At 42.5% G+C, this 25,970-nt stretch overlaps 1 protein-coding gene across 1 annotated transcript in view; it reads left to right on the forward strand.

Moving 5' to 3' along the window:
- Positions 1–21,814, forward strand: part of LOC137334268 (protein bassoon-like) — a 379,103-nt gene extending 357,289 nt beyond the window's left edge. Inside the window, exons 7-12 of the mRNA XM_067998926.1 lie at positions 1,141–3,286; positions 3,702–4,345; positions 4,415–4,708; positions 11,835–11,913; positions 16,923–17,021; positions 21,774–21,814. Of these exons, the coding sequence (XP_067855027.1) occupies positions 1,141–3,286; positions 3,702–4,345; positions 4,415–4,708; positions 11,835–11,913; positions 16,923–17,021; positions 21,774–21,814 (3,303 nt within the window). The remainder of the gene's footprint in view (positions 1–1,140; positions 3,287–3,701; positions 4,346–4,414; positions 4,709–11,834; positions 11,914–16,922; positions 17,022–21,773) is intronic.
- Positions 21,815–25,970: the final 4,156 nt, after the last annotated feature.

The following is a 25,970-nucleotide window of genomic DNA, read 5'->3' on the forward strand; positions in this document are numbered from 1 at the left end:
GCTGTGGCATCTCAGCTGTTATCCATATGGTATGGATGGGGCACCTCAGCAGGTATCCATGTGGTATTGATGAGGCACCTCAGCTGATCTTCATGTGGTATGGATAAGGAACCTCAGCTGTTCTTCATGTAGTATGGATGAAGCATCTTGGGTGTTCTTCGCGTGGTAGATGAGCATCTCAGCTGTTATCTGTGCGGTATGGATGAGGCATTTCAAGTGTTCTCCATGTCAGTTACGGAAAACCAAGAAGATGCAAAAATATAATCACACTGCATCAATGAGGATGTTCAAATAATATTGAGACTTGACAATGAAAAAATTGATAGCTGCAACAATTAGACATTGAGTGAGAATAATTGAAAAATAATTGAAGTCATTAGAACTTTGGTTTTTTTTGCAATAAAATACACAGAAACAGGATATTTTAATAAAATGTACCTTAAAGATCTTGTCCAAATAAGTGAGCCTTGACTGATTGAAAAGTCAAAATTGGGTATTGGTGTTGCAACCCTGTCTTCAGTTCTGAACAAAAAAAATACTCGTAGATAACAGCCTAATATTACAATCTCAGTTCCAAAAGGCCAAGAAATTGAGTACATGGATAGTGGATATGCCACCGGCTAACAGATGGTATTGCATACTGTTTAATTTATTTCTAGTGTGCTCCAAGATTGTGTAACATGAGGGTACAATATTATCTACTTAATTGAATCTTGAACGTGTCTTATCTGCAAAAGGGAGTACTACTTGAATTTTTTAAAAAATGTACTTTACAGATTGTGATTGATTGTTACCAGATGAATAGAATGATGTGGGAAGCCTAAAAATTTATTTTGATGATAAGGTCGCAATGAGAGAACAGACTCCAAAGCTTTATATTTTATGTTATTACTGGAACTTTCATTCAATGGTCTCCTATAGCTGCAGATTGGTTTTGCTTTTATTGATGGAGTAATAGCCCAACAAGAACAGCTTGCTTCATGCTGATTTATGCTAATTCTATGAGACAATTCCCCTGGTTTTGGGATGATCTCTGTCTATGTTTTTTTTGTGTGGGGAAATAATTAATTCATGGCAAATATTAAAATGACATAACATACTTGACAGAGGTAACAAAAAATCTGCAATTTTGTTTTTCAGATTGGAAATTTGCAGCAGAGCACTATGAAGAAAGTGAAGAGAACCCTGCCCAGTCCACCACCCGAAGAAATAATACATGGCAGTGCACCACTCCATCCACAGCTATTTGGGACCTCCCTGCCTCGTAAACGGGGAACCCTGCCTGACCAGTTCACTCGTGATAAACTCCTTAAGGATATCAGCCATGAGCTGGAGAAAGTAGAGCAAGAATCAAACAAACTCCAGAAGAAACAGGCAGAGCTTGATGAGGAAGAAAAGGAAATTGATGCAAAGCTGCGTTACATAGAACTGGGAATCAATCGTAGAAAGGAAATCTTTGTCAAAGATCCAACAAAGCGAGATGGGGGTTATGTACGGGGCCTTGGAGAAGACAGGGACTATATGTCAGATAGTGAAGTCAATAACATCCGAATATCTTCGTATAACAGCAACAATGTCTTAGCTAGGCCACACACTGCTCCAGTTAATCACTATTCTGAATTCTCATTGGCGCAGCACCCAACCACATCATCACAATACCTTCCGTCACAGGCCAATCCTCAGGGTATGACGAACTTCCAACATACAGGTTATCAGCCACCCCACTACCCAGTTCCCAACACTTACCAGTCACAAAACAATTTTCAGTCTCATCCCACCTTGCATTCTCAAAACACTTACCAGCCACATGCATTTCCCCAGAACACACATTACCAGACTGACAACAGTTTACAGAACGTAACTGGATTTCAACCACCTAGCCAATACCATGCTCCTACAACCTATCCAAATCAGGTGTCCTTCCAATCTGCTCATAATGCCCAGTATCAGCAACAGGCAAGCATCCCAACACAACACCAGAAACCAAGGCAAACATCATTAGCAGATCTTGAACAGAAAATACCCACCAATTATGAAGTAATTGGTAATCCAAATGTAATAATTTCTGCAACTCCAACTGAGAAGGTTTACACAACCACAGCAATGAGTAACAACTATGATCAGTACAAGAATACAGAGTTGAGAGTTGCTGATAGTGGAAATGCAATAGAAAGCCCTTCAACTAACTATTCAGCAGACTCCCTGTATGCAAACCTAGAGCACACTATCCCTCGGAATTATGTTATGATTGATGATATCAGTGAACTGACCAAAGAAAATTCCTCAGCAACAGAAAGCCAGAAAGTAGAACAGCCCCCTCAGCATACCAATGGAAGGCATGCAAAAGAAAAGAATGACTTCACAGAGACAACCAAGGCCAATAGAACCCACACTTACAGTAAAGCTGGTGATGAATCAGAGGAAGACATGTATGACCTCCAGGTATTAGACCATCGAGGGAAGAATGGATACCAAAGGAATTCAGATAGCCATGACAGAATATCAAATAGTTCAAGTGGATCCTCGTATTACTATGCAGATAACAATCACAAACATTCCTCCCGCATAGACAAGCACAACTCTTCTTCTGGGTCTCAAAAGCATTCATCAAAGCAATTGGCTCCTGCAGTAGTATCCGCCAAGCGCAGCAAACACAGAAAGCAAAACATAGAACAGAAAATCTCCAAGTTTTCGCCTATAGAAGAAGCCAAAGATGTTGAATCTGATCTTGCTTCATATACTGTCACAACTTCAGCTGCAGGAAACAATGTAATCCTTAGGGCACAGAAGCTTCAGGATGAGATAACATACGGTCTCAAGAAGAACATTTATGACCAGCAGAGATATTCTGGTCATAGTAGTAGAGAATCTGTGGAAGATTCAGAGAGAGGGTACAGTAATGGCAACAGATCAAGGTCTTCCTCAATGTATGGAATGGAAAAATCAGGGAAAGAAGCAGCTAGTCCAAGAAGTAAATCTTATGAAAGAGACACGATGGAGAGGTCTCAAAAGATGGGAATGGGCCATAGTCGAGGGCGTGCTCCAATAAGGACCCAAGCATCTGAAGAGGAAAGCCCTTTGAGTCCTGTGGGAAACCCAATGAATGTGGCACGGGCCCCTGGAGGACCGCTCCCACCAAATGTTGTCGAGAGCAGATCTCAGTTTGGCTCCAGCCACTCCCTGCCTGATGTCCAGGATGTGAAAGAGACATCACGTAGCCATACTTACAAAGAGGATGATGGTTATATCATGGATGATATGCATTGTGCTGTGTCTGACAGTGAAGGTAAAGAATATCAGTGGTGATCTCATCAACTTAACACACAGATCATTTACAAAGCATGCTCGTTGCAAAGTTTTCAACAGAAAAAAACATCATTTCAACAATGTAAATATGTGCATGTATAAAACAGACTTAATTCGTACAAGGTTAAAGCCTAATTGATTGGCATGTGCCTTTATCCCTTTGTATGCACTTTTTTTTAAATGTTTTCAGCATGCTACACAGCTCATTATTTCTGTTGGTGGTATGTTTGTTCGGTGACGTGTTTTGTGGGTTTTTTCTGTGTGTCAAGTTACATATCCCGGAACTCCCTGCATGTGGTAAGCTGCCTGCATTGAACCTTTGCATGGCTACAGTCTTGGTACCACAGGCACAACAGAAAAACAGAGTGACTGTAATGTGTTTTTGGTTTTTGAAGCCTACCACTTGGGCCAAGAGGAGACAGACTGGTTCGAAAAGCCAAGGGAGCCCCGGTCAGGGCGTTCCAGACATTACGGTGGACAGTCTTCATCACAGAGACGCAGTCACCGAAACCACCCGCGCCACGAATATGACGAGCAGCCAGATGATTCATGGCAACCGGCAGAACGTTCACAGTCACGATACTCCTCAAAGGAGCAGCAAAAGCAGTCTGCGTATCAGTATGGAGAGCCTGCCCGGCACTCTTTGCGCCATGCAGTTGAGGAGCCATCGCGGAAGTCATCAAGGCAGCATCCGAAAGAACAGCTTCGCCAAGAATCTCGGCAATATTCTCAGCAGCCTTCGCAGAAAAGGAGCCAACAAACCGAGCAGAGATCCCAACGAGAACCTCACTCGGGTTCTGCTGAGTGGACCCAGCCTCGATCATCTTCTGGGCTTCACCTGGACACTGAGCTACCGCGATCACAGAAGCACTCGCAGCAGCAGCAACAACAGGCAGCTAGAAAACAATCGGAACCATCGCCTCCTCAGCAACAAACTCGGTCACAGCACAATCAGCCACCACCACCACGGCAAAATCAATCGCAGCAGCAAGTGCGGCAGTCATCGTCGCAGCAAGTGCGGCAGTCATCGTCGCAGCAAGTGCGACAGCCGCAACTGCAGCAAGTACAGCCACCATCGCAAGCGCATCAACAAGCACCACCACTGCAGCAGCAACCACGCCAACCTCAACCGCAGCAACAGGCACGGCAACCGCAGCAACAACAAGCACAGCCACCGCAACAGCAACAAACACGGCCAACCCAGCAGCAGCAACAGCAACAGGCACGGCAACCTCAACAACCACAGCAAACACAACAACAACAGCAACAACAACAACAACAACAACAACGGCAGCCACAACAGCAACAACAACCACGGCAACAGACTCTTCAGCAACTAGCAGCGCAACAACAGCCACAGCCCCAGGCACAACAGCCACAAATGAGGCCTACCACCCCCATGGTAATTTTTATTCATGGTTACTATCTAGTTATCGGGGTTAGGAATGTTCAAGGTATTTCAAAGATGCAGCACATGATTCAATGTCTTTTTTTTTTGCTTTTTCTCAATTTTGCCCCCGTCTCTCCTAAAGGTGACAGCTCATGTTACATATGGTTCCACAGGTGCTGTCAGCCCTCCTGTACCTCACCAAAGTTACCATTCTTAATGTATAGTCTCAGACATGGAGTGTTGCCATGTTATTTTACCGTGAAGGCATCACATGAAGACCAATCCTGTCTCATGCACATATCAACTAACAAGGGTCACTGGATTGGGATCAGGAACACAAACAGTGGGTAGCCTTTCATCTCCTTGTCCGAGGGACACAGCCTAATTGTAGTACTGTCACTGCTGCCCTAGCCAATATTAGTCAACTCAAACCAGGGATCAAGTCTGGGTCCTTCCAGTTTGAATGGATCCTGGATATTGTGGGCGCTAAATTGGGCCGTGTAGTTCCCGGAGATCCAAGATGGCGTCACGGTGCGCCGGACACCATCTTGGTAAAGGGTTTAGCGCATGCGCAAATAACGAACACTGGCATCATGTAAAGTAGGGAGAAAATGGGTTTGATCAGTGTGCAACACTGATTTAAGGTGATACACATCATTTTGGCACTTAATGCTCCACTCAGCACACTGTCTTTAGCGCAATCATCTAAACACGTCTTCAGTGTGCCTGGAGGACCCCCCCCCCCCCCCACCCCATCAGCTCTACTTGAAGGGATCATGCAGGATTTACAGGTTAGCTGCTGGATGATAGCTTCTGGCTGCTGATGCAGTTGTACCTGTCTTTGGAGGTCTCCTATACTTGAATACTAGAACGAGGGATTATAGCCTAACATTTAGAGCCAGGACGTGCAGGAGTGAAGTTAGGAAACGCTTCTACACGCAAAGGGTGGGAGAAGTTTGGAACGCTCTTCTGCAAATGGCAGTTGATGCTAGCTCACTTGAGAATGTTAAATCTGAGATTGATAGATTTCTGTGAACCAAGAGTATTAAGGGATATGGGGCTAAGGCAGATATATGGAGTTAGGTCACAGACCAACCATGATCTCATTGAATAGTGGAACAGGCTCAAGGGACTAAATGCCACTGCTACTTGCTGCCTCCTGTTATGCGCCACCTTCTCCTGCAAGAAAGAGGGATGTGTGTCTGGGTGATGTGCCTGTCATGGTTGAATAGGTGCCAGTGTGTGTGACCTGTGAGTTGTGGGTGGGTGGCTTGCAACATTGGTAATCTGTAAGGGTGAGAGGAAGCATCTGATTGGAAGAGTTGAGTACTGATTGAAAGAGTTTGTTGATAGGTGGGTGATGGGCGGTGTAGTGCGTGGAGCAGTGGATGCGGCTAGTGGTGCAGTTAGTAGGAGATGCCACTTGACAGTTGACCTCACTCACCTTGACCACTCGTGTCAAAGCATTGAACTTCTTCCTGCATTGCATCCATGTTCATGGTGCTATGCACCTGGCATTAACTGCATCCCCTGCTGCCCCTCCCACTGCCTTTTGAGCATATGTGTGGAGGGCCTCTTGCCCCCCGCCCCCCCACTGCGGATATAGGATGGCCCTCCTTCTGTCCACCTCTTACACCAAGGCCTCTAGTGCATCAGCAGAGAACCTTGGTGCATGCTCTCTCATAGGCCTGGTACCAACTCAGACTGGCAGATTTGTGAGGTCTGGCATGCAGATTGGAGGATGTGGGATTTAGTGGTATGCAACCTTTAGTCAATGTTTTAAAATAACTTAACAGTTTGTAAAAGTAGGGACGGGACCTGCATCTGTGTTTTACGTGTGCGATGTCTGATCTCTGTTCAGACTCTGTGCATACAGCAGACTGTTATTTTTAGCGAATTACACGTACTGGCTACCTTTAAGAGATTTTGGCTGACTGTCAGAGAAACAGCCTCCCTTTGAGAGATTCGGGCTCGCCCTGCTGGTGAAAAGTTCGAATGTCCTCGAATCCTTGTGTCAACGCAGGTTTTTAACGCTTGACTGAGGTTAAAAAAAAGTTTAAGAACATAATCAAACAGAAAAACCTATCCTCAGAACAAGCCTACAACTACAACTAAATAGATTGATTCTACAAGGTGTTATACAACAAGATATTTCCAGCAAATGTGGAGTTGTCCAGGAAGCAGTGCTGAATCTATTTCTGGGAATGACACAAAATCTGTCAACGTAGTAAATAGTGAGGAGGATAGTAGCAGACTTCAGGAGGACATAGACAGACTGGTGAAATGGGCAGACACATGGTAGAAGCAATTTAATGTGGATAAGTGTGAAGTAATGCACTTTGGGAGGAAGAGCATGGAGAGGCAGTACAATCTAAATGGTACTATTTGGCGGGGGAGGTGCAAGAGCAGAGGGACCAGGGGGTACATATTCACAAATCTTTGAAGATGGCAGGGCAAGTTGATAAGGCAGTTAAGAAAGCATATGGGATACTTGGCTTTGCCAATAGGAACATTGAATACAAAAACAAGGAAGTCATGCTAAACCTTCACAAATCACTGGTTAGGCCTCAGCTGGAGTATTGTGTTCAATTCTGGGCACCATACTGTAGGATGTCAAAGCCTTCGAGAGGGTACAGAGGAGGTTTACCAGGATGATACCAGCGATGAGGTACTTCAGTTATGTGGAGAGATTGGAGAAGCTGGGACTGTTCTCCTTAGAGCAGAGAAGGTTAAGGGGAGACCTAATAGAGGTGTTCAAAATAATGAGGGGCTTTGATTGAGCAAATAGGGTGAATCTGTTTCCTCTGGCAAGTGGGTTGGTAACCCAAGGTCATAGATTTAAAATAATTGGCAAAGGAGCTGGAGGGGAAATGAGCAGATTTTTTTTCACACAGAAGGTTGTTAAGGTCTGGAGCACAGTACCTGAAAGGATATTGGAAGCAGATTCCACAGAAACATTCAAAGGACAATTGAACATATACTTGAAGAGGACTAATTTGCAGGGTTATCAGAAAAAGCTGGGTTCTGGGACTAAATTGGATAGCTCTTTCAAAGAGCCGGCACAGGCACAGGCTTGAATGCCCTTCTGTCCTGTAAGATTCTATGATTCTATGATGGGTACAAGTACAGCAAAGAGTGCCTCACAAATCTTGGGATTGAACAATGTCAGTGGGATGCATAAGCTACCATTAATAATCAGAAAATTTGTTATGCCCCGAGCTTTCATGAACTTGAACCTCAATTCCCTTCACATTCACAAGGCCCAGTTTGAGCATCAAGTTGTTCAAAATCTTTCTTTCGTAGTTTATCGCACATCTGACACACCATTTAGGGTGCAGAAATTCCCAGCCAGTGGCATCATCATAGTGCACCATGCAGATGAGTCTCACCACCTTCTCAAGGGCAATTAGGGATGGGCAATAAATGCCGGCCTCGCTAGCAACGCCCACATCCCATGAATGAATTTTAAAAAACCACAGAAAGCAAATTAGGGATACCTTTCCTCTCTTCCTTAATGTGACTATACTGATGCATCCTTGGATCAGGTGAATCTTAAGAGGAGATAAAAGTACCAGCTGCTGTCATTACGCTTCTTGATGTCAAAATAGGAAATCAGTCTGATTAGGGAAATGGTAGTCTATCAATATTGAGGGTAGCAACTACTGGGTGTCATTAGTAGAGACAGAGTTCCTTGTACCAGTCTCCACCAATAATTGAAGCAGGAATGGCTCAATATCCAAGCTGACATCACTGCTAATGAGTTCAAGGCTGGAAACTCATGCCTGGAAGAGACCGAGGTGGATGACACTGTGTTGACCAGTTCCGTCAACTCCATCCAGCACTTCAAACTTCTAGCAGGGCAATGAGTTTGGAGATGGTGACGATATTGTACATGTGCAGAGGACTCTGCAGAAGATCTCAAAGAAAGGAAGATGTCCTTGATCCTTTGTTTTACTTGACCACACATTGCAATACATGCAACAGCAAAGTGAACCTATACCCATGGCCTCCTCCTCATCGAGAGTTAGTGTGGCATGGCAGTGTCAAAACAGGATGATGTTTTCTGACTTTTCCTCTTGTCTAAAATTGATAATTTTGTAAAATAAATAGTTTTTATGAATAATTGTTTAACATCAACAGTTTTTGGAAACACTTCCGAAGACTTAGTAAAACCTGCAAAATAATCGGAAACAAATTTATGCCACTACTGACCTTCTGGTCCACTGAGTAAGTCTGGGTGGGATTTACATTGGTAGAACAGGGTCCTACTATACAACCAAATGGCCATGGAATCCCAGCCACTTAAGCATTTAAGAAATCATGACAGAAAGAAAGAAGGCCTGTCAGTCCATCAAGCCTATTTCTTCCACTGACCACGCGTTCTGTCTGTAATGGACTTACCCCAACCCATTTAATTTTCTGACAAAAGATACTGCAAAGTTTTTGCCTGCCTCCTCCCAAGGTAAATCAAGTAACACTCTGGAATACCAACTTTTTCATTCTACATTATAAATCCATATATGGTTACAGCAACTTAGGAAACAAATACCATTTGATATTCTCTGTCTATACTTACCCTTATAACTATTAATCATGCCCCTAATCAGGCACTCATCCAGCTCTTTCTTAAAAGCATTAATTGGCACAGCATTTACTATTCATTTAACTTATTCAGTTAGGTTGGAGGTGCCTCTGGTAATTGGTTTATGGTCAGTGGGTGTTGGGTGTAGATCAGAGATGTCCCCAAGAGTTGGATTAGCAATGCCCCCTTCACTCGGGAGTTGCCTTGTTATTAAAGAGATCTCCAACAGTTAAGTTGAGATTGGGAGTTGAATTGGGGATAGGAACATCAGGGGGGCTTGGATTGGGGTCAAGAATGCCACTGGAAATTATATGGGTCAGGGAATACAATTGGGAGTTGGATTGGGCTCAGGAAATGTTACAGTGAGTTGGATGGTGTCAAGGAATACCACTGGGAGTTGAATCAGGGATTGAAGATGCCACTGGGAAATGAACTGGGGACAGGAGATGACACTCAGAGCTGGACTCGAGTCAAAGAATCCCACTGAGCTGGATTGGTATTAGAGAATCCCACTGGGACTTGGATTGGGTGGGGAATGTTAATTGAGCATTGGATGAAATTGGTAATGCCATTGGGATTGGGTGGAGTCAGGGATTACTGCTGTGGAACTGGATTGCGGATTAGGAAAATTATCAAAGCTAAGTTTTCAATCCTGTATAGTTGGGCAGTCATAAACATCACCATTTTTATCACTCAAAAGGCACTTTTGTGAGTTAACAGGTGTTGGTAAAGATTATTAGAGGTCTGATCATCTTGTTTTCAGTAAAGTCAGCTGTAAATATACAAGGTGAAGAAAATATCAATAATCACGGCATTTTGAAATTTCTCGGCTACAAATGTGGAAGATAGGAATAGTAACCCATTCTCCCCAAAAAGAAAATATCTCCCAGTAGTAGCCAGGTTTGACTCAATATTTGCAGAGCCTGTAATAGAATAGTAAATGGAGACGTTCAGTATCAGAAAAAGCCTGGGCTCTCTACCTCCTAAAATATGCAGAACTGAGTCTAAATACCTGCAGTGTTGAGGTTGTGTTGGCACGTAAGCACATCTATCTCAATAGGGATCCTGCCAATACTTTACATATTAATACCCCAGACTAATAAACTGCATCCTTTTTCAACATGCAACTCACACGTAACTCATTGTTTGAATGTTTGCTTTGCAGAGCCTTAAGTGTGAGTTACGTGGTATTGAATCAATGCAGTGTGTGACAGGTGTTACTATATCACTTTAGAGTGAATCACGTGCTACAGTACCACTGTAGTGTGAGTCATGAAGTACAACACCATTGTACTCTAACTTACATGATACCATGTCACTTTATGCAAGTTGCATGGAAAAAATATCACTTTAGTGTGTGCCATTAGTGCAGTGTCACCTTTGTTACGAATCATGCAGTACAAATGCTGGAGTCTGATGTTTGAATTGGAACCGTTGTCATTGTACTGAACAGTCAGTTTCTCTCAGTCCTCCTTTGTGAAATAAAATTGCAGTTTACGTTACATCACAGAGATCTAAATAAGTGATTTCAGGACGGTGACATTAAAATACATTCATATCTTGTTCTAGCTTATGAAATTTGCTACAAGGCAGTGTTCTTCGAACCCCGTAATGTATCAGTGCCTTGTAATAAACTCCAGATTATACATGATCCTACATTTGTTCTAAATTGGCTAAACAATAATTTCACTGCCCAATAGACTGAAAAGTAAAATCAATAAATACACATCACTCAGCAATCACTTGTTCTATCGCATATAAGTAAAGTGTTATTGAATTATTTTAAAGAACACCTGAAATTCCAGGAATAATAATTCTGCTGTGCAGAATACATAGGATAAAAGAAAAACTGCAGAGTGAGCTGGTCAGTATATGAAAGAGACGAGATAGATTTACTTTTCAGGTGTGAGTCTTCCTTTTTCTCCACTGGACCAGCACCAACTGGAATTGTGCCTTAAGATGAAAATGTTCTCCAGCAACATTATTTCTCATCTTGTTAAATATAGGGAAAAAAACATAATTGCAAATTCTGAATTGCTTGAGTTCTAGATGAGTATCAGTCTTGGCTCAATAGGAGAGCACTTGCTTCTGAGTCAGAAGGTTGTGAGTTCAAATCCCACTCCAGAGACTTGAGCACATAATTTAGGCTGACACTTCAGTGCAGAAATGAGGGAGCACTGAACGGTGCCGTCTTTTGGATAAGATGTCAAACGGAGTCCCCGTCTGGCCTCCAGGTGGATGTAAATGATCCCATGACACTGTTTGAAGAAGAACAGGGGAGTTCTTCCCAGTGTCCTGGCCAATATTTATCCCTCAACCAATATCACTGAAACAGATGATCTAGTCATTATCTCATTGCTGTTTGTGGGACCTAGTGTGCAAATTGGCTGCCGCGTTTCCTACATTATAACAGCGAATACACGTCAGAAAAAGTATTTTGTTGGCTGTAAAGTGCTTTGGGACATCCTGAGGTTGTGAAAGGTGCTATATAAATGCAAGTTCTTTCTTTCTTAGATAATGTTTTCTGATGCTCTTTTATTCCCCTTTCATTACCAGGCAAAGTCTGACCAAACAACCGCTGGAAAGCCTGCAGCAAAACAAACAACCGCACCACAGCAAGCTGCTAATGTAGCAGGTATGTTTACTGGTACCAGGATCTCAGTCAAACACCTCAATTATGGTCAGAAGAGAGAGTATTCAGATATAGTCCAAAAGAGGCATTGTCTTCATTAGAGGGGAGTGGGGAAATGTAATAGTTGGCTCTGGCAACCTGTGGTCACTGATCAAGAATAAACAATATAGTGTCCTGAGCCATACAGAACAGTAAAGCCCCCAGGTTCGATTCCGTTCGCTCGAGGTCCTGCCTAAAGGAGGGGGAGGGGAAGAGGATGGTGGATACAGATAGATTCAAAAGAAGGGGGTGGGAGGTACAAGGCCTAAAAAATATTAAGCAGGGTGGGGCTGCTTGGGATTCCCCCAGAATATGCTCTGAGGGAGGGGGATACTGGCTGGTGGGGGAGAATAGCAAACTGGATTAAAAATTGATTGGAAGGGAGAAAACAGAGAATAGGAGGTAAGGACAGTTATTCAGAGTGGTTGGAAGTGGGTAGAGGTGTCCCACAGAATTCACTTTTGGGGCCACTTCCGTTTGCTGTGTATATCAATGATTTTGATATAGGCCTAGAGGAAGTGGTGTTGAAAGTTACAGATGATACCAAATAGGAGGCAGAAGGCAGAGGGTGATGGTCGAAGGTTGTTTTTGTGACTGGAAGCCTGTGGCCAGTGGGGTACCACAGGGATCGGTGCTGGGTCCCTTGCTGTTTGTGGTCTACATTAATGACTTGGATATGAATGTAAAAGGTATGATCAGTAAGTTCGCTGATGATACAAAAATTGGTAGGGTGGTAAATAGCGAGGAGGATAGCCTCAGTCTGCAGGACGATATAGATGGGTTGGTCAGATGGGCGGAACAGTGGCAAATGGAATTTAACCCGGAAAAGTGCGAGGTGATGCACTTTGGAGGGACTAACAAGGCAAGGGAATACACAATGAATGGGAGGACCCTAGGCAAGACAGAGGGTCAGAGGGATCTTGGTGTGCAAGTTCACAGATCCCTGAAGGCGGCGGAACAGGTAGATAAGGTGGTAAAGAAGGCATATGGGATACTTGCCTTTATTAGCCGAGGCATAGAATATAAGAGCAAGGAGGTTATGATGGAGCTGTATAAAACACTGGTTAGGCCACAGCTGGAGTACTGTGTGCAGTTCTGGTCGCCGCACTACAGGAAGGATGTGATCGCTTTGGAGAGGGTGCAGAGGAGATTCACCAGGATGTTACCAGGGCTGGAGCGCTTCAGCTATGAAGAGAGACTGGGAAGATTGGGTTTGTTTTCCTTGGAGCAGAGGAGGCTGAGGGGGGACATGATTGAGGTGTACAAAATTATGAGGGGCACAGATAGGATGGATACTGAGGAGCTTTTTCCCTTCGTTGAGGGTTCTATAACAAGGGGACATAGATTCAAGGTAAAAGGCGGGAGGTTTAGAGGGGATTTGAGAAAGAACTTTTTCACCCAGAGGGTGGTTGGAGTCTGGAACTCACTGCCTGAAAGGGTTGTGGAGGCAGGAACCCTCACAACATTCAAGAAGCATTTGGATGAGCACTTGAAATGCCATAGCATACAAGGCTACGGACCAAATGCTGGAATATGGGATTAGAGTAGACAGGGCTGATGGCCGGCGCGGACACGATGGGCCGAAGGGCCTCTATCCGTGCTGTATGACTCTAGGAGGTTCAGTTTCTTTTTTAGAAGACCAACGGAAGCTACAAAGGAATATTGATAAGACGGGGGAACAGGTTAAAAATGGCATATAGAATTCAATGTCAGTAATTGGGAGGTGATATATTTTGGTTTAGAAAAACCAGCAGTAATTATACTCTGATTCGAAGTGGGCTCGGTGCTGTGAAAGAGCAGACGGATTAAAGGCAACACTTCAGGTTGATTAGGTTGTAAAAAAAAGCTAATGGATTTCTAGGATTTATCTCAAGAGGTATAGAATATAAAAGCCAAGAGGTAATGATGAGCCTATGTAAAACCTTAATAGGACCTCAGTTAGAGTACTGTGTAAGTATTGGACGCCACACTATAGGAAGGATATTGAGGCTTATGAGAGGGTACAGCGCAGATTCACTAGGATGCTGTCTGGTATTAGGAAATATAAATACAAAGAAAGACTTGAAAAATTAGGTCTTTCTTCATTAGAACAATGCAGATTATGGGACAATCTGAGTATTTAAAATGATGAAAGGATGGGACAGGGTGGATAGAAGGAGACCGTTTCCAGTATATGAGGGGCTAGGTTCTTAAATCACTCTATGTAGCTGATGGCTCATCCTCTCATTCTTTTTTCCATTAGTTCAGGGATCCCAGTGATCTGCTCTTTCTCTTCCTTTTTCACATCAGTGATGCCCCCTATTCAAGATCCAACCTTATCCATTCTTTTGCTGACAAACCCACTCTGCATTCATCAATTTTCTTCCGATCACTCATCCTCAGTGCACACAGCTTCTAGTAATCTACCAGTGAAATGGCCAAATCACTACATCTCTTTTGACTCCTTTGGACAGGATACGAGAAAAAGCTTGGCATTTGATAGGTGATCCCTTGCTCCAACTTCTTTCTCCATTGCAACCTTTCTTGCCTCTATTTCATCAGTACGACAATGGTCAGTGTTCCTCTGAACTTCCCTCTCTTGTTCCATCTAAGGTACAAATATGCCGTCTTACATGCTCTCCTTCCTTCCTACATTCTGTAATGAAATGTATTCATTTCTCATGACTTCTATGTGGATCACAACACCTCCCTCAGTCTTTCCATCCTCTTACAATCTTCAGGCTTTTAAATGCCAAACTTGACATTGCCTGATCATTATTTCCTGATTGACTATGTCTTTTCTTTTGCTCTTCAACTGTAGCCTTGACCTTCTTGCCTATTTTCCTCCATAAAATGGCTGAGGGTAAATATGCCACATGATATGGCACTGAACCATACAAGCCGCATGTAATCCTTGGCCTGTGATGAGTGAGCTGATCTCAACTGGAGAGAGGAGGGGGTGTAGCTCCAATGTCCCAGCTCCAGTGTCCCTGCACCAGCAAAGATTCTTAATCCTTATCTCAATTCATTGACCTCTGTTGGAAATTGTATTTGTGGCCATGAGCTGGTACCAAATGACTGCTGGCAGTGCTAAAACCCGTAAACCAGTTGAGTCAATGGATTCAGGGAAGGTGGAGGGGGTGGGTGGAATTAGAATTTAAAACAAACCGTTTTGCAATATATATGTTTACGACAGCACAGAAAAACAAACACACTTGTAATATTTTTCCACCCATCACATGATTCTGTTTTGCTGAGTGTTTTAATCCTGATGTGAAGAAGTCCTCCTTCCCATCACACAAAGCAAATAAATAGCAATAGGCCAGCAATCTTTTGTTACATTTAAAGAGACATGTTTACATTTTTAAAAAAGTATTTGACAAACCTGTTTTCCATTTGGTTACACAAAAGACCTATTTTCTTCATGATGACATCAATTGCAAGTGATTTAATGATGCATTGCAGTGTGATTTATGTAATCTTGTTTTTTGATGAATCTGTTTTCCATTTAAAAAAAGCTCTTGAATTTGTCATATGAAATGGCCCACCTGGCAGTATGTTACATTAAAGGAGGAAAAATAATACAGACTCAGAAACGGCCATTCATGACGTCAAGCCTATTCCCTTCATGGGCCATTGGCCCCAGTACAGACTCTGCTCAATTCTGTACACAGACCTCAAACCAGAGAATCTATTGCCATTCAGGCTGTGAAGCAAATTCACCACAAGGGAATCCTGGGGGGGGCTTTGGGTTGGGCGCCAAACAGGCTGATATTGGTGGTGTGTCTGCAGTGCCAGTCGGGAAATCGGAACCATTTAGAGGTTCAGGCCTCATTAACATTTTTTTGGCGAGCTACAGGCACCAAATGGGCATTCCGCTGCAATTGGCCAGTCTGTTCAGGAGGAAAATCCTGCCTAAAGTTCGAGTGTGGGTAGATCTTGGGGTCACCTGAACTCCTCAGTTTTGTTACAGCTTCGTAATGTGCTCCCAGTCATCTATGGAGGAGTTAAAGATTGCATTTATGAGGCTTTGCATTGTATCTGCAAGCTATAGAATGAAAATGAACTTAACCTATGTGTGTTTGATAGATTAGTAATAATTGTCTCACAAACTGGAATGATTGTGGTTATTTTCCCATTCATAGTCATTTGTGAAGTGCTACAGCATTTCAAGATGAAGTGTGTCTGGCTTCAGCACTGAGGCAAGCGCCGACTGGAAATCAAAGGGTATTAGAGCAGTATAGCGTAGATTTTAACTCCAAGAGAAGCTGCTGAACTTCCTGCCCGGGACACTCCAATTTTAACGACTGGGCCTCAATATCATCCCGTTGGCAGCTGCCCGCATCAGACGGATGTAAAGAGGCAGCTGGACAGCTGTTGCCAGGTGAAGATCAGGTGGCCTGGAGGCTGCGCACCGGCACTCTGGTAACTCGCCGGGGTAGGGTTTCACAGGGTTCCACAGGTGGGTGGGGGAGTTGCCCAGGGCAGCAGAAACTTTCCTTGCGGGGCCTGGGGGAGCACACCATGCCGCTCACTCCAGCCAGTAGGTCATTAAAATTGAGCTATAGGACCCCAATTAGCATATATTAATGCAGCATCTGCCTGACTCAGGCAGATGCCTCATTAATATACCTCAACCACCCAGCGTTAAAATCACCGTGGGTCAGTATCAGAGCGGGAAATAGAGCTGCTCGATTTTAACTTCCATTCAGCCCTGCTTTTTCTGGGCAGAGGGAGTTAAAAATCCCTCCTTATACTTCAGCCCTCTCAGCAGTGAGTGCTTTTCCATTTCCCACCTACTCTCCATTCATTACAATGTGTTGCCTAACATGTATTTCTTATGAACAAATTATGCTTATTGGTATTGAATTGTATTGTTGTGACAAATGGTTTGGCAATAAATAATTTATTGATTTTAAAACTGTAATTTAAAAAAATGAATGTTATATGAGAATCATAAATGTTTATTTTCTCTCTTTTTACTCTGACTATAGGTTCAAAACTAGGTGAAGAAAAGGAGGGGGATATCGGAGCTTTTGTTTCCAAAATGTTGCCAGGTGGAGCTGCTGAGCAGGCTGGGAAACTGACTGAAGGTAAAAATAAATGGTGTAAGAACAGGTCAATAAAACACTTCGAGACCGAAGCTTCAGTTGGTTCAGATGGTGATGAAAGGCCCAGGTTTGATGTCTGTCACAAATACCAATCGTTTTCCACTACTCCCAAGAAATTTCCCCTTTGCTATTATTGTCCCTCCTTTCAAGTTACATTTTCAGCTTACAGGAATCTTACCTCTAATAGTAATAATGTAATAGTAAATTATCTCTCTGCAAATGTTGTTAGGCTATTTTTAAATGTTTCTTTATTTTTTTTTCTGCTTATCAAGATAAGGGATCTTAGTGCTGTGGAATGGAACACTTTCCATTTCTGGCACTAAGTCTCAGTATCAAGCACTCCCAGGCAAGTAAAGTATAGTTTGATGCAGGGTAAAGCTGTGTTGACTCCGCCATTTGTTGGCACACCATACTGCAACCAATGTGACAATTTCCATTTCCAACACCAGTTATCCTGTGGCCTCTCTGAGTGAGATTGGCAATGTTAGTGTGAATTCTTGTCAAATTAGGGTTTATTCAATGACTAGCACAGCCATGTAGAGCTTGAAGGAACCAGGTACGATGCCTAGTCTGTTGAGTTAGCAGATCTCAGCTGAAGTGGTGGTGAGGATGCCTTAGTATCCTGGGTCAGGGAGGAGAAAATCAGCCAGGATTCCCACTCCCAATTACTATCCAGCAACTTCTGCCGGAAGTGTACGTGTGCAGATGTCGAACAACGACAGGATTGGTTTTGGCCAGTAATCGTTGTTAAGATGCATAAATGAATATTGGCCACTTGGGCCAATGGAACTGTATCTTAATAAGAGCCTGCACTTTTAGGAGAGCACGGGAGAGAAACTGGAAAATCAATACTACCAAATAAACTCTGCACCATTTTGTTGTTTCTTTGCCAGTGTCATAAGAAATATTAAATCTGCAATTTATTATCTGTGATATAAAATATTATTGCAGTGTCACCAATTTAAACTACTAAAAGTGAGTAAAAATGATTCATGGAACAAGGAACTCCATCAGCGTACACACAGAAGGGACTGCTACAGTACATAAGTTCAGAACAATGTGTTTGAAGGAAAGGGTGTGTTGGCAAAACTGAGCTAGAACATCGAGCCATTGCTCATCTGAAAGTAAATTCTGACAATTTATATCTCATGGTGTTGAAGTGGATGTGTTGGGACCTCATAAAAAAGCATGCAATGAGAAAAGGCCATCCGACTCCTGCAACCATGGATTTTACCTCACCTATTTAATCTAGTGAGGAAATGTATTGACTAAATACTCTTTGATCCCTGAGGACAATTAAATGAAAATCCAGAATACATGTCCATTCTCCACATCTGCACTACTCTTTCTTGGTTGGATGCTTTCCACCGGCAACATTCTCCCCCCCTCCTCGGGCCATAGCAGCAGAGGGACCATTGTGTTCGATAAAGTATTTGATAAGCTCAGTCTACACTTAAATCATTTTTTTTTGAAGGAGTTCATTGAAACAATATTAACTGTTTTTGCTGGAAAGGGGAAATCTGCTCTTCATATCTAACACAATTGCAAATTTGTAATTCACTAGATGAGTCCCTGATTGCAGTCTTGATAGAAATCCCAGATATCCTGAGCTCATTTGCTTAATTTTTACTGATAATACCTTCTTCTCGTTAACCATTTGCCCTCCATGTACATAGTCCAAGCAGCACAGTCAGTTTAACATGATCTTTTACCATTATTTAGAGTGTACAACTATATAAACATTAGGTTTTTCAGTAAATAGGAGCTATTTTACTAATGTGTTTTTCATACGAAGGACCTCTGTGGTCCAGAAATCCTTGATTTAAACCTTTGTTGAAATGGTTAGAAATACAACAGCTTTCAAAGATATGGCATATCATTGGTAATCTTCTAAACTCAATCTGCTGGAATTTTTAACATTTTTTCCTGACAATTTATAGATGACTGTTTCCAAAGGAAAGTTCAGGAGAGGCACCTAGTTTTATGAACTATTTGGGTGCAGTCAAAACACATAAGGACAAGTGGTTGGGAGCTGAATGGATTCTTTGGAACTTTGGTTAAAAACTCAATGGGCTCGATTTTAAAATCAAATTGTGGGTGTGTTGGGGGCTGTGAAAAGCCCGAGCGGGTTTGGAAGCCGGCTCCAACACGTCGACTTCCGGGGTTGCCACAGACGCACCTGTGTGCGCGTGCTCTTCATGAATCCGGAAGTCTCGCTGGCTTTGATAGTTAAAGGACCAAATGTAGCTTCTGATTCACCCCTGTTGATCAGGCAAAAATAAACAAAATAAATTAAACAAAAAACCATTTCAGAAAGTTAAAAAACAAAATAAACCTACCTTTCCACCCTGCTCTGATGTCCGATGCCTGTCTCTCTGATGTCCCTCTCAGACTCCGATATGTCCCTCTCTGATCTCCCCCTCTTCCACCCCCCTCCGATCACCCCCTCTTCCCCCCCCCCCCCCCCCCCCCCGATCTTCAGCGCCCTCCACTCTCTTTTCCAGCACTGGATGACGTCTCGCGCTCTCTCTTTCCCCACCCCCCCACCCCGATCTTCCCCTCTCCCTCCCGATCTTCCACTCTCTTCCCCCCCCCCCCAATCTTCCGTGCCCTCCACTCTCTGTTCCAGCGCCAGATGACATCTCTCTCTCTTTCTCTCCCCGCCCCCCAGCATTGCAGCTCCTATCGGCAGCCAGCCTGTCAATCAGGCTGGTTGCCGGGCGCAAAACCCGGAAACAACTTTAATCACCATCAATTACACTGTGACCGCATCGGAAAAGGTAAGTTGTTTGTATTCGGGTTTGCCACGTGCACTTTCACCACCCCCACCGCCCCGCTGTCAACCCGCCACCATTTCAAAATTGAGCCCAATAACTTTCCTGCAAAAACATTGTGCTGGATTTTGCTGTGAGCTGTGAATGAATGGCACCAGCCATTCATTAGACTTGCACTTGCCCATAGACATTCTGCGAGTTTTTACATGGCAAGTTCCTGAAAATTAGAAATCCAAAATGCGTGGCACCCTCCACAGGGCATCTGGGATCTGTGTGAACAGGGCAAGCAGCTGTGTATCTCCTTGACCAATCAGTTTGAAGCATTGTTAATAACAACACAGAGTCAGAACCAGGAAGTGTAAGTTAGAATAGGGAATCAATGTCAAATCAGGTACAGTGAGTGAAATAAAGGGAGGATGAGAAAGATTGGATTAAGAGAGAGAAAGAAAAACTAAAGAAAACATTTATTTAACTTTTTTTTAATGCCCAACAATAATTAATACTTGAAAGAACGAGACTTCATACTTGTAAAAGTTAATTTTTAGTGACAGAGAGGTTGTTTGGCAGTATTAAGACTTACCACATCATTAAAATTGTACTTAGACTTGAAATGACTTGTCTTAACTTTTTTGGCGAGTTTAGTTCGTGTATATCTGGTAAGTACAGGAACTTCACGTCGATCACTACATTTGAACAGGGAGCCAGCCAGCGAAATGCCGTTTTCAGGCAGCTTTTGGAGGAGGAGCGCATCTTGTACAACAACTTCCAGATTTCCACATTTAACTGTGCATGTCTGGTCACCGGAAGTTGCTGTCCGATTTGTACAAGAATAACTGAGTGCTTTTAGCTCCACCATTATTTTTACAGCAAAATTCGGCCCTATATGTAAGAAAATGGAGTCTGTCTCCCAATAACCCAAGTCTTTGTTATCCATGTATAGTTCAAACTATTTAGGTATAATAGAAAATATTTAAAATCTTCAGTTGAATCAGATAGAATTATTGCATTCCGTGCCACTCTGTTTACTGTCTCACAAGTACATTTGATTTTTTTATCTCAACATTGAGGTATGTTGCCCATATGTGGAGCAGTGTACAATTCAAAAGATATCTGATTATTTAAGAATACATCACACTTGGAGAAACAAAATCGCCATGGCTTTATTATTGTATGCTACAAAGTTAGCTATTGAGAGTGAATGGGGTTCTCTCTAACATTTCTAATAGAGTTAAACATGATTGGGAAAGTGTTCCACATCCCAGCACCTTTATCCCTTGCTTTGCTAAGCACAAACATGTAGCAAAATAAAAGCTAAACTTCTCTGCCTGTCAGACCTGCAGTACCTGCAGAAACTGATGAAAACACTGGAATTGTGCCAAGTTTTCCTATGTACTGTTTGCTTTGACTTAGTAATTTCAGTGGTACACATTTCAGCTTGAATCCCAGAGTTGCAGGTGAACAATGAAGAGCACACACAATACAGCTTAAAAATCTCAGCCTAAGCTAGGGATCTCACTTATCAATTGTAGCACTAGCAATTCCCCAAAGGCGTGCATCCTTCGCATGATTTGATCCCTAAATGATGCTTTATGAGTGCATATGTGCCTGATTATAAAAATATGGATGGGTCTCTGTGAAACTCAGTGTAAGACAAATGCCTTTTTTTGGTTTTAAACACAACTGCTAATTTCTTCCACTTTCCAAATCATTAGTGCATTGTTTCATTTATTAATTGCTAATCATAATGCTCACTCCAGCTTAGAATTCACATCAAACCCTGCATGATCTTCTCTTTTGATTGAAGTGGCACAGGGGGTAATTACACAGTCAGAGCAGACTGAAATGTCTAATTATTATGTTGGACTTCTTCCAGTTTTAATGCCCGCTGTTCAGCATATACTGCAGGTTATAGTTTGACAGAGTAGAAAACTGAAGGTCTTGTTTTTCCATCTTTGTACAGGCATCGCTTCTTTTGGCCGTAAATTAACTTCGTTTTGGTGATCGTGTTGCTGTAAGGTACGTGTAATGTATCTGTTGCATGGAGATGAATGATTCAGAGAAAGTTTTCTGTTGTCTTATCCAGAATTTTATTTGTAAGCTTTACAATGCAATTAATTTCAGCATTGTAGTCTGCCTTTTTAAAGGGTAAGTATTGTAAAAGAATAAATCTCAAGTTATCTTTCTGATTTTCTTCCCTTCATCCTGCTCTCCTGAATGCAGTGATTCCTGCTGAGATGGAGTACCATGAGTTATTGATAGCCCTTCAGTACCTCTCAGTGTATCTGATCTACATTAATGTCCTGGATTCAGAAACTCACTAAGTTGGACAGATTCACAGATGCCACTGCACAATGTGGGGGTGGAGTGAGGGGGAGTGCAGTAGAGTCTAAGGAGGCAATCAAGAGGCTCGACAATATTTGCAAGTGGGCAGAACTATAGCAGATGACATTAAATACAGTTAAATGCAAGATTTTATACATCGGAAGAAAAAATGAGTTGCTTTCTTAATGAATAGAACCAGACAGAAAGCGGTTTGGGAACGATAGCAGGTTCTACACTAACCATGTCCAATGATTTCAGGGTAATAATTAATAAAGCAAATAGAATGCTGAGCTACATTTGCCAAATCAGGAGGGCTTAAGTCTGTAGACATCATAACACATCTATATACTGCTCTTGTCAGGCCACACTATGAATACTGTATTTTATTCTGGTCAGCTCAAGCAAAAGGGAAACTTCAAAGTCCTGGAAATGGTACTGAAAACAGTGATGAAGCTGATCTCTCATGTCAGAGTTATTGAGTGATAAGGAAAGATTAGAAAGGAGCTGAATTAAAGAGAGGTTTACTGATACTAAATGAAATAGAAAAGGTTAGTTTTTTCAAGTTAAACCATGACTGCAGGATAAGGGGAAATAGGCAAGGGGACTGATGTCACTGAAAGAGTGATTAATACTTGGAATGTGTTCTCTGGATATGTTAGTGGTGCCACAAACTAGAGTTAGATGGGCTGAATGGCCTCCCTCACCTGTTCTTATCTTCTTGACAAGTGTCTCTGTTTGCAACTGTTTTGTTTCAAACCTGCTATGCTGTCAAAGATTCACAGGTAGCAACGCAAAGAAGTAGAAAATCTTTTAAAGGAGGGATGTGTTTGTTAATTAATTTCCTCTCTGGAAATGTTCTTGAACTTTAATGAAAAAAAATTTGTTTTAATTTGTCAGATATGCTCTGGTGGAATTACAATCTCTGCAATTCTGTTACAGGCTTGATCTTACCTGTAGCAAGAACAGTGCCAAGAACATGCCTTAAGGACACTGGCCCTGATTTGCCATAGTCCTTTCCGGCTCACTTCTGTTGTAAGTCCACCGGAAATATGGTGCAAGGCCTGAAAATGTGGACCAAGTTTCGGGAGGGGGCTTCTTTTCGAGGTGAAACTTCTGTCCACCCAACCATGGCCTCTTGTGTCAGTGGGGGGCGTGCCCAGGGGAGGGAATTCCCAGGCAAGGAATTTTCCCAATCACAGCCTAGGTTACAGGGACCAGGGACATATTGGCCTTGCCGGCGGTATATGTGTAGATTACCTGGTATCCAGGTCTGGGCCCTGACCCAGACCCCCGAAGACAAAACTCAACAGGGTGTGCAGAAATTTCTGCTGGGGCTGAGGATGCCAAAACAGACACGAGCAGCTGCCCCCCCTGCTCTGGCTAGCACCTGAGATGTGCCTATAGTGATGCAGGCACCTGCGAGTTATATTTAAATCGGGGAACCTCCTCCATCTACAGACTCTTCAGGGTCAATGGCAGAGGCTCCTGGGGAGGAGGGGGTGGGGGGTGAGGGCTGCATCCCAACACTTATACCGAGGCTCATTGTTACATTTTTGGATTTTTACTCTAGATATTTTCCTCTAGGCCAGCGTGTGAGACTAGTTGCGAAGGCAAGCTCTCCCTTTAATCCGGGGTTTATCCGCCCAATATTTAGGTCCTTGTAATCTTCCTCAACTTTGCAAGGCAGTAGAATAAAGCTTCAAAAGACCATGGCTTAGGCTATGAACTACCAGATAGATATATTAACCAATAAAAGGATAAATGGACAGAAGCAATTGACACACTATAGATTTACAGTTGTTACAGGCTCAACTATCCTTCCTTGGAAGATAGGAACATAGCAAAAAATAGCTTTTGCTACACTAACATGCAACATAAACTGGACCAGACACAAAGAAGTAGAAATTTGTTCGGGCCCATTTTTAAAAAATGGGTAGCCTGCCTCAGTTCTGCTGAAAAATCGGCAGAGGGAGGGAAATAGAGAAACCCTGTCCAGCATCGATATTTTGGAACTCATATCAAAACAAGCTGGGCCATTTTCTATGAATGAACCTGGTTTTCAACATCAAGTGTAATTTAACAGAAAGAAAGAAGCCAGTGTCATGCTATATTATAGACAATGCTTCATTTTTGACACAGAGATCCCTGAGTGATTTGTTCCTGTGAAAATACAGTGTCTAGAACAGTAATCATTTTATTGCTTTTAAGTGTCAGTGGTCTCAGATAGTTGATAAATTTCTAGTAGTTGTCCAAGCTTGAGTGCCCTCTGGTTGGTTACAGGAATCTTGGTGTGGGAGTGGAGAGAGGCATGACATACTGGAAAAACCTATGAAGAATCAGAATAAATTCAACAAGAAACATGAGAGCATGGGACTCTGTGTAAATCGGTGAGTAAGCAAGGTGTTTTTCCTTTTCCTGACGGCACTGTCTGATTCATGAACAAATGGTTATGCGTACAGGGTCAGCATGCCATTAACAAGACTGCCAAGATTTACTAAATCTGCAGATTTTCATGAAGTGATTGGCCCAGAATTTGCTGAAAAAATAATGCGTGTGAACGACGCATGGTGTTATTAACGTTCAAATCGGCCAGCAACTTGTGGCAAGGAAGAGATAGTGTGTGAATTGTGAATCGCCACAAGTTGCTGGCGGATTTGGACCGCTCCGCCGTTAGCTTTGCAAAAATGGCATCTCGCCCTCAACCTCCTCATGAGTTTCATGAAGTTGCTGCATTTGCACATTAATTGTCCATTAAACTTGCCACAGAAAGTTAAATCTAGTAATTAATAGCAGAATAATTGTTAATGACTGCCAATCAAGTGCTCTTGCCCAGAAAGTGAACAATTAAAAGTGTGGAGTCTCATTCCTTCAGGTAGTGAATTGTTGTTGGAAATTTTTAAAATGTCAAATTTTAAATTTAATTTTAATTTTCTTTTTCTTTTCCTTTCTGTCTCATTTTCCCCTCTCTCTTAATCCAATCTTTCTATCCCTCTCTTTATTTCTCTTTCTATACCTGATTTGACATTGAATTCACCCACTCTAATTCACCCTCCTTCTCAGTCCTCCCTCTGTTTATTTCTCAATCCTTAAATCTCATTGGTTGAGGTTAACTGTTTATCCCGTTGTTCACCAAGGTCCCAGATGCCCTGTTGCCCTCACTGCACAAATTTTAAAACCTAAACATGCACGAACAAGTCTAACTAACGCGAGATGCCCCGCTCCAGCAAATTCTGGGCCATTGTGATTTTTAATATTCCAAAGAATTAGCAGGCAGAGTTTTTAAGACACCCTCAGACTCAGAAATACAATTTAATTACATTTTCTCTACAATGCCAGGTTTCAGGCCAGTCTGAAGTCACAACACCCCTGTTTACTATGAAGCCGTTCTGAGGCACACAGGATACACTTCTTGCCAATTACATCACTACAGTGGTCTACCAGCTAAAAAAGACCCAATCCAAGGGATTTCCACGCTATCTATTAAATTGACACTTCTACAAAAAACATCAAATAAGCATTTGACAAACATCATCCCCCTGGATTTTCCCTCCCCTTTAAGTAGATCTGTGAAATGTAAATCAAAGAAATTAACATCATATAAAGAATTGGTGAGACCATGCTTGGAATATTGTGTCCATTTTTGGTCACCATACTTATAAAAATACTCAGGAATTAAAAAGAGTTCAAAGATGGGAACAAGGATGGCGTGGATCTTAAGTCAGTGACCACGGAACAGAGACCAAGGTGGTGAATATGTTCGCTTTTTAGAAAAGGAGTAGGGAGGACATGACTGAAGTTTTTTAAACTATGATTGAAGTTGATGGTAAAATGTTGA

Source organism: Heptranchias perlo, chromosome 17 (assembly GCF_035084215.1).
Source record: "Heptranchias perlo isolate sHepPer1 chromosome 17, sHepPer1.hap1, whole genome shotgun sequence".
NCBI classification, from domain to species: Eukaryota; Metazoa; Chordata; class Chondrichthyes; order Hexanchiformes; family Hexanchidae; genus Heptranchias; species Heptranchias perlo.